Raw genomic sequence first — 14,799 nt, 5'->3', positions numbered from 1 at the left:
ATCCAAAAAATACCAACCACAGGAGACGCAGCACCAGTAAAAGTGATGTTATCGTCTGTTGCCTCTCCGAACACATGTTTGCAGTTAAGGGGCTCTAAACAAAATCATTATCTCATTGCTGTGAGGAAATTCATAAAGATGTTCTGTTTTAGATGTTAACTGATCTCATTAGAAGACTTTGAATTTGCTTGCTGGGACTGATGAAGTCAGAGATTATCTCTTCCATGTGTTTCTCAAAAAAGTACCTCTATCAAATGCAATGTGCTTGTTGATGAATTAATAACATCCTTCCGGCAGAGACCGTACTTTATCTCCCTCATACAGACACATCTCAGGAGAACAATAAGGGGATTCTTTTCTCTTGCTGCTGGCTGCCTCTCTAGGCTGTCGAGAGCATCAAGCATTTCTGTGTGAGCCCTCTGAGGCCTGGTACAGTCTGCCAGCAGGCATGACTGGGATGGAAGGTGGGCTAGTGCGGCTTCATCTTCCTCTTCCTGTGCTTCACGGCGCACCTCGGACATCCCCGTCCTTCATCTGCCGGCAGCAGCAGCCTGTAATTAGGATTCCTCTCCCAGCAGGCCCAGACGCAGAGGAAAGCAGGTGTGGCTCACTGAGGCAGAAGGCAGACTGAGGATCCAGCTGTTGCTCTACATTGGACACAGTCCTCACCTTCTCTCACAATGCTGGTAACCATGACACAGCTCCACAAAAACAATACCTGTTTGCACTGGCTGTCAGAGGGTTAAGTATCTATCAGTGCATCTGCAGACTTACACAGACACTCACTGTGATCCGATAAGTAACGAGCTGCGCACATTCCTCCAGGATGCTACCTTGTTCGCACAGATATGTTTAAATATAGACAACAGCATGCCTCTATGGGCTGTGACAAAAGGAGGATGCACCTTTTAAATGGCAAGGATCGTATTTTCTGTTTGTTGATCATTTGTCTAAGTTGACAGCCAAACATTCCTTTCATGGTGCACGAATACACATATCTGTCATAAGAACAAACTGAAAAAAACATCCATTTAGGGCTCTAAAAGCCTGAGTCACATGCTGCAAATTGTATTTCTTCTAAACGCCAGATCTTTGATTACCTTATTTGTTTTGGTCTAAAGGTGACTCAACTGTAAAACATGTCTTACCTTCAGCAGGGCAAGGGATAATGACCTTGCTGTTCGCTACTTTCTCCATTATGGCATCTCCAGGTTCTGCAAAGGACGGGGCCTCTGTGAGGACAGTAAAAAATTTTAAGTACTGGTTGAAAAATGGTCTCTAGTTAATAAAGGTTCCAGTGTAGGTGACGAAGTAAGTGAGAATAAAGTCTTCAGGGTATCTGAGGGACTGTTGTGGGTGTCCTAGTTAAGACATCTTACAGTACTCCTTGTCAAATCAAGTGGCAAACAGAAATATTAAAAGTAATTATAAGAGTCATACAAACCTCAGATGATAAAACTTTTAAAATCTCAAAGTGGAATTAAACAATCCTGAGCGCAGTTTTCAGTTTATTCCATTTAAAAGGTGCATACTAGCTCTGCCAAGGTTAGTACGTCCACCTGTACTAGGTCTTATTTGCCTTTAGGGGTAGTGGTATTGGGAATGCACCAAACGCAGATTGAAGATGACTAGGTTGGAGCCTGTGTTGGAGTGGAACCAGGGGTATATAAATCTATCATTTGCTTAAATGTGGGTATTGAAGTACTGATTAGTAAGAATTATGTTATTTATGTATGATGTAAAAGTAGTGGACCAAGAATAGAACCCTGCGGCACCCCATTACTGAAGGCAAGAAGGCTTGGTTCAGCACAGTTTGCAGTCTAAAAGGACCACTTGAGGGGTCAATATATTCCATCAGAAATGCATGTCAGATGGTCAAATAGCTTTGGACTTCCCCTCCCCACACACCTTATCGAAGTCAGATGAAACTCCACAATTTGACATCCCTGCCCACTCCACACTGTGAATTGAATGCCCTTATTCTCTTGTAGCATGAAGCTACTGTGCCTCAAGAGAATACACCTCTCAAGACTGTGAGAGCCTTAAACTGGGACATTGTCAGTGTAGAAAACTCCCTGCTGGACTAATGAGCATACATAGCCAGTTCGGGGTAGCACCAGAGATAATGTACACAGACTTCACAGTCAGTGTTTATAAATCTTCATTTCACCAGTACTAGGAAATGGTTATTTAAATAGGTTTCACATTATTCAGAATATGCTGTATACTGATGAGTTGTGTAAATTCCTGCTGAAATTCTGCTGAAAGAACTGAACTGGAGATATTCACCAAGAATTTCCAGCTTGATCTCCAGGGTCTCCTGTCCAGCGCTGTTCCTGGCCACACACTGGTAAATGCCCTGGTCAGCCAGGCTAACCTGCTGGATCCTGAGAGGCGTTGTGTTCTTGACCCCAACAGGAAGTCCATTATGAAACCAACTGACCTCAGGTCTTGGCTCTCCCTGGACCACACATGGCAGAGTCACTCTCTGGCCAATCAGGGCTTTCAGGAGGGAAGGGGCTGGCTGAATTCTGGGCTTAGCTGAGGACAAAAACAAATAGCGTAAAGGGATGTCTTGCCACACAACAATTTATTTACATATTTCATATATGTTAGAAGTTATGTGTTCAATATAACAAGTGATATATCAACTTGACAGAATTTTGAAAGTTTTAAGATTTCCAAGAAGTTCAGCTTTCTAATGAAGCCGTGCAGAGTTACCTTGAATGTGTAAATTGTAGCTTAGGGACACGTTGCCTGCTGGGTTTTCTGCAGTGCAGGTGTAAAGTTTACTATCAATCAGGCGCACATCAGTGATCCTCAGAGAGCCTGAAGGTAAAACAGTGAACCTGGGGAGGGTTAGGGGTCAGGGGCAAAGAGATGAAGGAAACAACAGTTTATGAGTAACTGGAGAGCTACAGCCGCTGTGTTTTGGGAGATGAAGTGTTCCTGTTTCAAAGCGTTATTTTCCTCTAGAGTCCCATTTACATTGTTGAGCATGAATACATCTATATGAGTACTTACATAGAAACATATTTACAAATGCTGCTTGTGTTTATAGGATTGGGAAACCATAGTCTGTGAGGACAAATTTCAAGATACACTTTTGTTTCTGTTACTATTTTTAGTTGATGAAAACAGTTCCTGTAAACAGATTCAGACAGTGAGTTCCCAGTACAGTTACTGGCCGAAGCACATTGATTAAGTGGTTCATTTGTATGTTAATTAATTAGATAATGTGTACAATTGTAAGCAATTTGTGAAAAGAATGGAGCCTAGTCCTACGTCGTCCATTGCATTGTATTTTCTTGACTATGATAGTGATTTGCTGAGCTCTAACTACAAAATAAAAAAGAAAGTGATAGCAATACAGAGTTGAAGTGCATTGTAAAGCTGTCAATTGCATCTTTTCTTTTGTGTTGTTTGTCAGAAATAAAACTGGATCTAGTGGTGAATGAAAGTTCTGAACAAGAAAGCACTAAGTGAAGTCTAGACCAGGTGATCTCCCAAGTGAATTGTTATTTTTTCAATTATCATTGTCCAGATTGATTACAGTGTACAACAGTAACCAAAGTTTGACCTGGTGACGTTGCCATTGGAGAGGCAATAGGCTCTTAAAGCAATGCATTTCTTCTAGTTGGGAACTAGGGCTATTCGATTATGGAAAAAAATCCCATTTGCAAAAATGTTGGCCAATATTGAAATTCCGATTATTTAACACGATTACTCATTGTCTTTTGGAAAGATGTTGCATTACTGAACTTAAAAAACAGTGGTAAAGTTAAACAAATCAAAAGTGAAAACACCTAGAACTGTAAAATGTCCCTTAATACTTTTCCCTTATGGAAATTTGTTGTTCCATTAAGAAGACATGTCAAAATAAGAGTTTCCTTTCAAACCTAATGTGCAATATAATTGCTTTTCTTGATTGGTCTGTATTCATTAGGAGCCAAAATATTTATCATGATTAAAATTTTGATTAATTGCACAGCGCTATTGGAAACAGTAATGTGCACAGCATCTATTGTCTGGTTATCATTACACGGATGTCAGGAAACAAAGATACTTTGAAAATCAAAAGGTTGGCCTGATGGAGGCGCTACATGGAAAGTCACACAGATCTGTTATCAATACGTCTCGTCCTCCTGAGAACAACTATGTGGAAACTCAGCAAAGTTTATGCCAAACCATCCATTCGTCCATTCAAACAAACGGACAGATGGAGGCGATCACATGCACTGCGCTCCATTAAAAAAACGTGTTTAGCAGCAAAAACAAAAGCAGCGGTAAAATGTAGGTTAAAAGAAGATTAGATGTATGTCAGCGACTTTGAAGGGCTGTGAGGTAACTCTAATAACACCAGAAGCTATCCAGCTGTATAAACGCATAACATCCATAAATGTACACGCACCTCTTTGATTTATTTTAGATAAGTGTGTCTGCTAAGCAACTAAATTATAACAATAACATGGACATGTAACTGGAAATGAGCTTGAAACACAAAGAGCCCTATATTTCAGCTGCACAGATGGTGTAACGTTGATTCCCCACCTCCTCAAAATGTCCTAGGAGAGGCAGCAACATCTAACATGGGAACCGAACGACTGCCTCTGCAGTGGTCAATCTGTGCTGCTCAGATTGTGCCGATGCAGCTCGGCTGTGCCAGAGTGAAGGCTGACACAAGCTCGCAGACACAAGCCATGAACCACCACTTGCACATCCATCACTCCCCACATTGGTGTCAAGTCATCTGTGTACACAGTCTGACACAAAGACTGACTGTGACAAATTTCATCAGGATCAGGCTCTGGAATAAACTAATCCAATTTTTGCCTGGTACATGCCTATTCAACAATCAGCACCACTTGGCCATTTCTTCTGTCCCCACAGAGAGAATGAATCTTCCTTTTTCACAGCGTGCTTGTTTCCGCAGGTCCTGCATATGCAAACCACGGGCTATAGTGGGGGTTGTTCACAGAGATGTGTTATTCTCATCAGACAGGACTAGTACAGAGTCAGCATGTTGTTTTACTGCTGAAGCACCCCAGGGATTCCAAACATCAGGCAGACAGGGCTTGTATCTCTTCTTCTGTCAGTTCGTTTTCCTCCCCTCTTCCACCCCCATCTTTTTTCTTCTTCCTGGCCCCACACAAGTCATACTGTAATTCTGAGTCACCGATGCTTTCAACCCACTCCCGTCATTCTTCTATCTACCCCAAAACCATTCTCAGTCTGGTGTCTTGCCCAGGAAGTCTGTCTGTCATCTATCCAGCCTGCGTCTCCAGCCGGCCAGCCTGTCTGCACCGAGGGTGACCACACATGAGAGCTGGGAAGCAGTGAACCATGTGGGAACAGATGTTTCTCCTCAGTTTAGCCAATGAGTGAAACTTGCACACAGCTTTCCGGCAGACTGTTGCAGCCTCAGCCTAGCAGCCCTTCAAAAGGCATCGAACTCCACACATTAGAAGCAGCTCTGAATGGCAGCCAGCAGTCAGATGTTAGCTAACTCAGCGGTAAGGCATGGTGGGAACGTTTTATACATGATGTTTAACTAATTTCACTGCATCATTGCCGGAGTGATGTAACTGTTCCTCTTACCCATGTGTGACGGGAGGGATGGGATGCCCATTTCTGCTCCATATGACTAGTGGAGAGGGACTCCCCTGGGCCTCACATGGGAGAACAACCTCTGTCCCCACCTCTGCAGCCATCTTCACTGTGTTGTCAGGGCCACTCACACCCATTATCGTAGGCATGGCTGAAAAAACATGAAAGAAGTGGTAAGTGCACCGTGTTCAACCTGCCTTGTATCTCTAAAACTGTTCAAACAGTGAAACATCATACAGTCTAGAGTCTAGACAGACCGTTAAATCAAACACTGCTCTGTTTGGGTGACTGTGGTGGAACATGTATGTGCCTTACTGTTGACACTGAGCTGGATCTCTCGGCTAGCGTAGCCCACAGAACTGCTGGCAGTGCAGACATAGATGCCTGCATCGTCAGTGGTGGGGTGGGGGATGTGGAGGTGTCCATCAGGGTCAGACTGAAGAGAGGAGCGGTCCCTGGGCAGAGGCTGCCTCCCCTGGAGGAAGAGCAGGCATAAGACAAGACAGAATATACTGTACATAAAAGCTGTCTGCACAACAGCACAGGGATCCTAAGCTCGGTTTAGGGTTAACAGCCCAACCTTTGATGGCTAATGTAATTACAGAGCACCCTTTTAACTCGCTGTCTATCCCCGATACACACAAACGAAAATGTAGCCTGCTGAACACGCACTTGCTTTGAACATCAAATTGCTTTTACAGATTCACTTTTATCTGACAGAAAAAATTTACTTGACTCTAGAGTACTACTCTGAAAATGTTTGGTAGAAAGCAAGGATGCACAAATTTGGCTCAGTTTAACAATATGTTGTTGAGCTCCCTCAGTAATGCTGACTATGTCATGGAGGGAGGTTTGCTCTTGCGTTGCGGGGCTAAATCCATTCCATACTCATCTATAATTTATAATTTGGTAGAAATGTAATTTGATTGTGCCTTTAATTATCACATTTTAGTAGTGTCCCACTAAGCAACAAGACAGAAGTGTAGCACTGCATGCCATGAAAACATCTGATGACAAGGTTCATTCTCTGTACACCGGATCAGCCTGGTTGCATTCAACCTTTCAGGTTTCCTCAGTGTGATACCATTCTTTTTCAACTCAAGTGTGGAAGGGGAAAGGTTTTAAATAGATTTCTAATGTACAATACAATCCTGAGTGATGTCTCACAGTCAAGCAGCAATATGGTGAAGTTGCCATGGTTACATCTTTCCTGGTCAGGTTAATCAAATCTTAAATGCAATGCAAACCGTTATTGTTGGTGGTATTTTTAGAGCGTTCAGACAACTCAGGAAAATAAGGCCAGAGGGAGAAACGGTGTTGTTAGATTTATACGCCAATAGGGAAATGAAAATAAAATGTAATAACTTAGAGCCTTAACATGACTAGAGTTCAAGTAGTGAATCTTTATAGAATGCATTCATAGATGAAGAGGACTACTATTACTACCACTATCTTTATTCTAGTGCTGATTACATCAATAGCCTAGTAATGATTGGTTAGGCTAAAGACTTAACTCAACACTTACAAAAGAATTATAGATCCAATCACTATTGTAGAACTGGATATTAATCTTTTGTTTGATTGCAACATGCTTAGTATAGCTATTACTTCATCAGTTTACAAACTATTATTGATGATTCATCCTCACTAGATAATTGTATGGGAATAAGGACTAGCCAATTAGTCCTGCATGGGTTTATGGGATGCAGCCAAAGCAATCATTAAAAGTAGATTTTGAGAGCAAGTGTGACAGCCTACCTTGGACCAGACAACATTTGGCTTGGGAACTCCGCTGGCCTCGCATGATAGTGTGATGGGTACGCCCTCATTCGCTATGTAGTGGTACGGACCAGCGTTGATCTCAGGGGGCACTGTGGAAAAAGTAGGTCACAAAACACAGCTGTCTAACTGCCTGGACCACAGTATTATCACTAGCCTTAGCCAGGCAGCAGTGTCAGCGCCTGAGGCATTTCTTCATTACAAACCGATGATGAACCATAATCTGGCCTGTCTGTCATTACGCGCCTATGAACAAAATGATCCTTTCATCACAGCATGCAATAAATGAAGCCTCTCAATATGATGACAGCAGGTGGTCAAGTCATAGACATATTGTTGTTTTCCATGCTAAGTCAGCACATTTTTGACTTGACTGTCCAAAACCTTAATCTTTGGTTCAAACCTGCCAGTGTCTCTAGCATTAAGAAACTGTATTCAGGGATGTGAACTTAAAAGGGTGTGAACCTAAAGGAATAGTTTGACATTTTGGGAAGGGCTTATATGCTTTCTTGCTGACAGTTGAGATGAGAAGATTGATACCCCTCTATTGATTTTTACCTAAAGTTTGGCAAGAAAGTGAAAACAATTTCCAAATGTGGGACAATTACTTTAACCTGCACTCTTACCGTGGACCTCCAGGCTGACTGTGATGTTCATGGAACCTGCTACATTCACCGCAGTGCAGACATATGTCCCAGCATCCTCTGGGATGGCTCTTTCAATATACACACTGCCATCACTCCTCAGGAACATCCTCCGATTCAGCTGAACCTGCGCAGAAGAGAAACAACTGCTGTCACACAGGAACATTGAGATGATCTGCGTTACTTACAGTAAGTATTTGAAAGTTGAATACTAGTCAGTCTTACAGGGTTTCCATTTTTGGACCAGTGTCTTTCTGGAAGAGGTATTCCATCCAACAACATGCAAGGAATACTCAGGGAGTGGCCAATGCCAGTGGTGATGATTGGGGAACCCTGCACCAAGAGAGGGGGCTCTGCAGGAAATGTTAAGATATGAATACTAAACAAAAGCAGGAAAATGCAAAAGTATTTTAAGGCCACAGTCAGCTTTGGCGTTGCTGCGATTTCCTTTAAAAGAAACAGTGCAGATCAATAAGAGAGTTTAGACAAGCCTACCCAGTCCAGTGACGCCAACTCTGGCCTCAGATTTAATGGTTCCAAACTGGTTCTTGGCCTCGCAGATGTACAGCCCTTCATCATCCAGCCAGACACCTGTCGTCAAACACATAGTAAACCAGCATTGCTTAATTTACTGAGAAAGAACTATTTGTCTAGATAAATCAAGTCCATGTTAATAGCAGTTAAATCCCCTACACAATACTGGTGGTATTATTGGTTTGACTGTGTTGTAATTAAGAGTTAAAAATAGAAAGTAATGCGATTAATGAGTTTGCCTCAGATGCCAGCCTGCTGACACACATGTCCCACTCGGTAAGTTCTCTGAAGATCACATGTTGGAACATCAACATTTGTAGGGGATGCATTTGCGTGAATTCCCTTAGCCTTGATGGAAATACAATCTCACAACGAAGGAGAAAAACTTGGACAAAGACCAAAGCTCTTTTCTGTGATAGTGCTTCACGGATAACTCACTCTGGATTAGAAGATGTCCGCTCTCCAGCTGCATTGTTCTACTGTGGCTGTCTGTCCTCGAAAGAATCTGTCTGCCGTCCTGTCTGCGCCAGGTGACCGTCGGCTGCGGGGAACCTCGGGCAAAGCAGGGGAGGGTGATGTTCTCGCCTACGTTTGCTGTCACGTCAACCGGTGCCTCCGAGAACAATGGGCCCGCTGTGGAGGGAACAGTGAATTTTTCCTTTGTGTATATTTTGTGAGAAAAAAAAGCAAGCTTCATGTGGAACACTGAAGTGCGGTCTCACCTCCAACCTCCAGACTGACAGTGCCAGATGAGGTTCCAGCAGAGCTGCTGGCCACACAGCTGTACTGACCAGCGTCAACCTCTTGCACCCCTCGGATGTGCAGTGTCCCGCGGTGGACATCCTGGTCGACAAAAGGAGCAGAGCCTACCTCAAGCTCACCTGGAAACACACGGAAAACAAGCCCATTGGTCTCTTATATGAACCTTCCTCAGTCGCTTTTATGTACACACTGTTTTTCAGTTTATTTTACCTTTGAACCAGTGAACCAGAGGAGGGGGAACGCCTGTAGCTTGACACTCCAGAGTTGCAACACCACCAACAGGTACAAGTACGACCTGTTGCGCCACTGTTATTCTAGGCACCTCTGGAGGATAGAAAAGAAAGTAGGGCTGTGCAATTAATACTTTTTTTTTTAATAGCGATTGTGATTTTGGCTCCTAGTGATAACAAAAAAAACGGCAAAATTATTTTGCCCATTATAGTTTGCAATAGACTCTTATTTTGTCTTCTGAATGGAAACAAAATGTTCAAATGGGAAAAGTATTAAGTTAAATTCCCAGCTCAAGTTGTCAATTTTTCATTGCAACGTCTATCCACAAGTCAACAAGTAATGGTGTTAAATAATAGTGATTTCAATATTGACCAAAATAATCATGATTGGGATTTTTTACATAATCCAGCAGCCCTAAAAGAAAGCAGTTTAATTGTGCATAATTAAATCATTTTTAATTCATAGCAATTTACCAGATTTGGAAATAATAATAATGCGGGATAAAAACACAAACACACACACACACACACACACACACACACACACACACACACACAGGTTAGATGTCATTCAGAGACAAAAGTGTGTATAACACCCCAGGAAGAGGCTGCCACAGTCCATCAGTTTTGAGGTTTCTGTCAACCACTAACTGACTTGCCATGACTGAAACTTCGGGCCTACAACTGTCAGCGCTCACAAGACAAGAAGAGAAATATACTAATTTGTGGGACAGCAGCAGCATGTGGCCACAGTCGCGCTTCTCAGAGCTGGATATCATTCACAGATTAATTCAAAACTAATGTTCATGAACAATAGACAACAACACAGATTTAAAAAAAAAAAAAAGTATTTTCTTATTTTTAGTCTAAAAAAATGAATCCTTACAGAAACGATTATTCACTAAATTATCATAGAAATTAAACAAAATAGAGACTACTGTTAATGGTAAAAAGGCTAAAATATTTGTAAGGATATCTTGACTTACCTGCAAACGTAAGTGACACAGACTGCGAGGCCATCCCAGCCTCATTGGTTGCCAAACATGTGTAGTTCCCAGCATCCTCTGGGAGAGCCCCTCTGATGGTCAGAACTCCATGTTGGTTTAGATTCAACCTGTATGATGCAATTGACAGACTTCATGTTTGTTGATTCTTTGTGATTACATGTGCAGATGTAAACCGCCAATTTATCTATAACCCTTTCTGCTATTCCTGGATATCATGAGAGAAATATTTCTTTGAATATGTATTTTACACAGGCATATAAAGTACTTGTGGTCTGGAAAAAAAGACTCCAAAGTGATGCAAACAAGATGTGGCAAAAGTGCATGTAGTTAAAGTGGAATTTAATGACACTTTGAGTCCTCTGTGCCGGAGGTGTTGAGTGGGCTGAGAGTTCCCTTACCTCGGCCGATTAGTGAGGAACATGTTTCCATGGCTCCAGAAGAGCTGGGGAGAGGGGGAGCCGGACGCTGAGCAGACGAGGCGGATCTCGTCCCCTCGGGAGAAAGCCTGGCCAAGGGGGTGAACTACCACAGAAGGAGCCTCTGCAATTGAAGTCACACAGATGCAAAATGCTGACGATGACTAGAACCTTGTCAATGCTGGCTGAATGATGTAACTTATAACTTCCCTACTGCAAGTTTAACATCCGTAAACTCCTGATGATGTGGGCTACAATGCAATTACCGGCACTTACAGTGTCTGACATCATTGCTACAGAGGTTTCATATTAAATTGGCTATTTCTTTTACATGCATTACAAACATCTGAGTGTGTACCCTTGGTAGAAGCCACACTTTTTAACATACATCAATAATGCAGAACGTTTTCTGACAAGGAAATGGCTCAATCTAACTCGGAGGAGGTTAAGCTAATAATGGAAAACAGATGACGGGAGCCTGAGTGGAGCCGTGAGGCCCCCGGTGTGTTAAGTGTTTAAGCAGGTGATCAGCAGGGTATCGTGCTTCCGTACCTGGAACCAGAAGCCATGTGGTGATTCTGCTGTCTCCGTGGGCATTGGTGGCCACACAGTGGTACTCCCCAGCATCCTGAGTCCGCACCTCGTTGATCTGCACAGATGTGTCGGAGAGCAGCTTCACCCTCCCAGCACGGGCCTGGATGGTACGTCCTGCTCGGTACCAGGTCAAGTTGTGGCGCATGGAGCCTTCCACCTGGCAGGACAGCACAGCCACGCCTCCCACAGAGGACGTCACATTCACTGCTGGCCTCAGGACTGGGGGAGGCTCTGTTTTGGTGGAAACACAACTCAGACATCAACTTGGGGTTTTCAGCAGTGAACAAAGAAATAGTTTACTCTTTCATTCAAATGTTTGTACTGGCATGATTTGTGTCATGTTGATGTTTTAGCCATGAATCTAAGATAAAAGAACATTTCTGGAACTTGTTACAAAGCCTTGCTGTGACTGTGATGCATGCAGGCAAGACGACTGAGGATGTGTGTGTGTGCTTGGATCGTTGTATGAATGTTTGTGAGACATACCTCTAACAGTCAACTGTGTTAAGGCCCGTCCCTGTCCTGCGCTGCTCTGCACTACGCACTCATACAGGCCTTCATCCGCAGCTGACACATGGGCAATCTCCCATGATGCTATAGCAGAATTCCTGATACAAAGACATGCTTGGTTTGTTGGAATATGACAATAGCAACAAGATCGCATTTTACATCACATTCAATTAGTATCTTACACACACACACACACACACACAAACACACACAAAAACACACACACACACAGAGCTTCACTTTATGAATGTAATTTAAAGCAAAGCGTCAACGCCAAGAAAGAATAAGCGTTTTGTTTATTTTCTCAAGATGACACAATCGAATATGTAATGTTTACAAAATTAACTCTGTATACATGTTTCGTGACAGATGAGCCAATAAAACTTGGCAGTCGAGCAGCACTAATACTTTACAGATGAGACCTGCTCACTGTAAAATTAGTAAGGGACCTAATTAGCGTAACAGCAGGCAATGGGCTAATTAAGCCGCAGCATCTAAAGGAATCAGAATCCGGAATTGGGAAAGCAAGCCCAATGTTCCAGAGTGCTGAGTGAACAGAGGCAAGACTCACTGAAAGAACTTCTCCTCTCCCAGTGTTATCCCACTTCTGGTGAATCTTAGCCTGTAGGGAATGTCACTCTCCACCGAGCAGCCAATCACAGCCGGCTGCATGTAGAAGCCCTGCACCACATCAGGCATGCTCACAGCTGGAGGACCTACACGAGGGAGGAAACAAAGATTAAAGGTCACCAAAGAGATTGTTGAGGTGTAAGAGACACTGTGGAGTGGCTTTAGTGAGCTATGTCTGCATGGAAGGGGGTTGTCTTGCCGGGAACGATGTTGGTGTAGGAGACACTGGACAGCCTCTGGAAGCGGTAGCCCTCCACGTCTTTGCCTGTCGCCTTGATGAAGAAGCTCTGGGAGGGGGTGCGGAACTCCGGGAGACTCCACAGTCCTTGCTGGCCGAGGTCATGTGGCATAGGCACGGGGATGGTGCGTAACGAGCGGCCTGAGCCTGATATGAGCTCCACATGGCTGAGTTGACCTGGAGGCTTGAGGCCTGTACATTTCAGCAAAACATGGGCTGGAAGTCCTGACAGACAAAAGAAGATTGTCATGAAGTCATCATCTGCATGGGTTCAAAGTCAAAGAAGACTCAAGAAGCTAACAGAAACATGTCTGTCGACCTTTTATTGGCCTCCCTCTGGTGTGGTTGAACTCTGACATAGGTACACTGGAAAAGCCTGCCCGGAAGTCTAGATTGCTGACTCCCGTGACCCTCAGAGTGTGGCGCCCACTGCAGCTCACCTTTAGAAATAAAGCAATAGTATTTCATTAGCCCACAGTCATGAAAAAAGTCAAGAAACAGATTTATTACAGATGGATTATTCTCCACAGCAGTACCTTCAGTTTCCAAGCCCCAGGTCTGGGAAACTTTAGGTTGACGACACGAGCCGAGTTGGGAATGTTCAACAGCTCTTTCAGGCCCTGTGCTTCACCAACTACACGACCTACAACACAAGAAAAGGAACTTTTCAAATTGAAATATGATTTCCCTCATTTGGGGGCACAAATAACACTGTAAATGTATACATCAGGAAAGAAAACAGCAGTGATGGAATGTAACTAATGGCATTTTTCCATTACATGGTACCTAATCGACTTGCCTCGACTCTCCTTGCCTTTTTTGGTTTTCCATTACGATAAAAACGTCCCTGGTACCTGCTAACAGGTACTTTTATTAGTACCAATTCAGTTGAGGTTCCAAGCGAGCTGAGGCGATACCAAAAGGTGATGTGAAAACCTGCAGACTACTGTTTGGATGGACAAAATCATCCCTATTCACTGCGTCATCATTGCTAACGACAGATGGGGGGGAATGTCCTGAACAAAACCCCCCGTGTTTAAATAGTTTAGCCAGCTTTTTTTTTTTTTTTTTTGCTGCCTCCAGCTTCTTTTGAAACTAATTTGTCTTCTGGCTGTGGCAACGGCCACATGCCGAGAATCAAAAGCAACACACCTCTGACGTTCAACTCACGCATGAGGAGGTATTCATTTATAATGGAAAAAGGAGGACGGGGCACCGCGGCCGGGCCGAGTCGAGGTGAGGCGAGTCAAGTAGGTACCATTAAAACACCATAAGTGCATTTACTCAAGTACTGTACTTAAGTACAAATGTTGAGGTACTTTTACCTTGTCTTTTCTTTTCATGACACTTTCCAATACTACTTTGCTACATTTCAGACACAAATATTCTACTTTTTACTCCACAACATTCATCTGAGAGCTCTGGTTACTATTTACTTTACAAATTAAGATGTTTACAGACAAAACTGATGTAGTTAATAAAATGCAATGTTTTATTATTAATGGAACTACCAAACAACATCCTACAGCTGATGATTAGCAGAATAAGACAAAATTGAGACAAAATGTGACAATTTTCCTGCATTGCGTACTTTTACTTTAACAAATTTAAGTATGTTTTTGTGACGATACTTACATACCTTTACCTAAGTAGCATTTTCAATACAGGACTTTTACTTGTAACATAGTATTTTTACAGTGTGATATTAGTACTTTTACTTATGTAAAAGATCTGAATACTTTTTGCACTGCACTGCCAAAAAGGGGTGTCTAAAAACAAGATAAAAACACTAAATCTGAGGGAAAAGGTGCTCAAAACAAGTGAAATTATCTGTCCATGCAGCAAGAT

General features: G+C 42.9%; 1 protein-coding gene and 1 long non-coding RNA gene across 2 annotated transcripts in view; one reads left to right on the top strand and one right to left on the bottom strand.

Moving 5' to 3' along the window:
- hmcn2 (hemicentin 2) overlaps positions 1–14,799 on the bottom strand; it is a 53,582-nt gene that overhangs the window by 29,293 nt on the left and 9,490 nt on the right. Inside the window, exons 6-25 of the mRNA XM_032516758.1 lie at positions 13,488–13,594; positions 13,271–13,391; positions 12,913–13,176; positions 12,655–12,799; positions 12,060–12,181; positions 11,532–11,804; positions 10,962–11,103; positions 10,543–10,670; positions 9,537–9,650; positions 9,287–9,445; positions 9,003–9,197; positions 8,526–8,621; positions 8,256–8,383; positions 8,013–8,157; positions 7,366–7,478; positions 5,923–6,082; positions 5,599–5,758; positions 2,722–2,849; positions 2,290–2,541; positions 1,149–1,232 (exon numbers count right to left, since the gene is read on the bottom strand). Coding sequence (XP_032372649.1) covers positions 1,149–1,232; positions 2,290–2,541; positions 2,722–2,849; positions 5,599–5,758; positions 5,923–6,082; positions 7,366–7,478; positions 8,013–8,157; positions 8,256–8,383; positions 8,526–8,621; positions 9,003–9,197; positions 9,287–9,445; positions 9,537–9,650; positions 10,543–10,670; positions 10,962–11,103; positions 11,532–11,804; positions 12,060–12,181; positions 12,655–12,799; positions 12,913–13,176; positions 13,271–13,391; positions 13,488–13,594 — 3,036 coding nt within the window. The remainder of the gene's footprint in view (positions 1–1,148; positions 1,233–2,289; positions 2,542–2,721; positions 2,850–5,598; positions 5,759–5,922; positions 6,083–7,365; positions 7,479–8,012; positions 8,158–8,255; positions 8,384–8,525; positions 8,622–9,002; positions 9,198–9,286; positions 9,446–9,536; positions 9,651–10,542; positions 10,671–10,961; positions 11,104–11,531; positions 11,805–12,059; positions 12,182–12,654; positions 12,800–12,912; positions 13,177–13,270; positions 13,392–13,487; positions 13,595–14,799) is intronic.
- LOC116690019 (uncharacterized) lies at positions 3,718–14,506 on the top strand. The gene is made up of 3 exons (XR_004332141.1): positions 3,718–3,821; positions 5,097–5,099; positions 14,494–14,506. It is a non-coding gene; the product is annotated as an uncharacterized LOC116690019 (long non-coding RNA).

Source organism: Etheostoma spectabile, chromosome 5, assembly GCF_008692095.1.
Source record: "Etheostoma spectabile isolate EspeVRDwgs_2016 chromosome 5, UIUC_Espe_1.0, whole genome shotgun sequence".
Lineage (NCBI taxonomy): Eukaryota > Metazoa > Chordata > Actinopteri > Perciformes > Percidae > Etheostoma > Etheostoma spectabile.
Note: the sequence above shows the minus strand (reverse complement) of the source record. Positions and strands in the feature narration are given on the sequence as shown.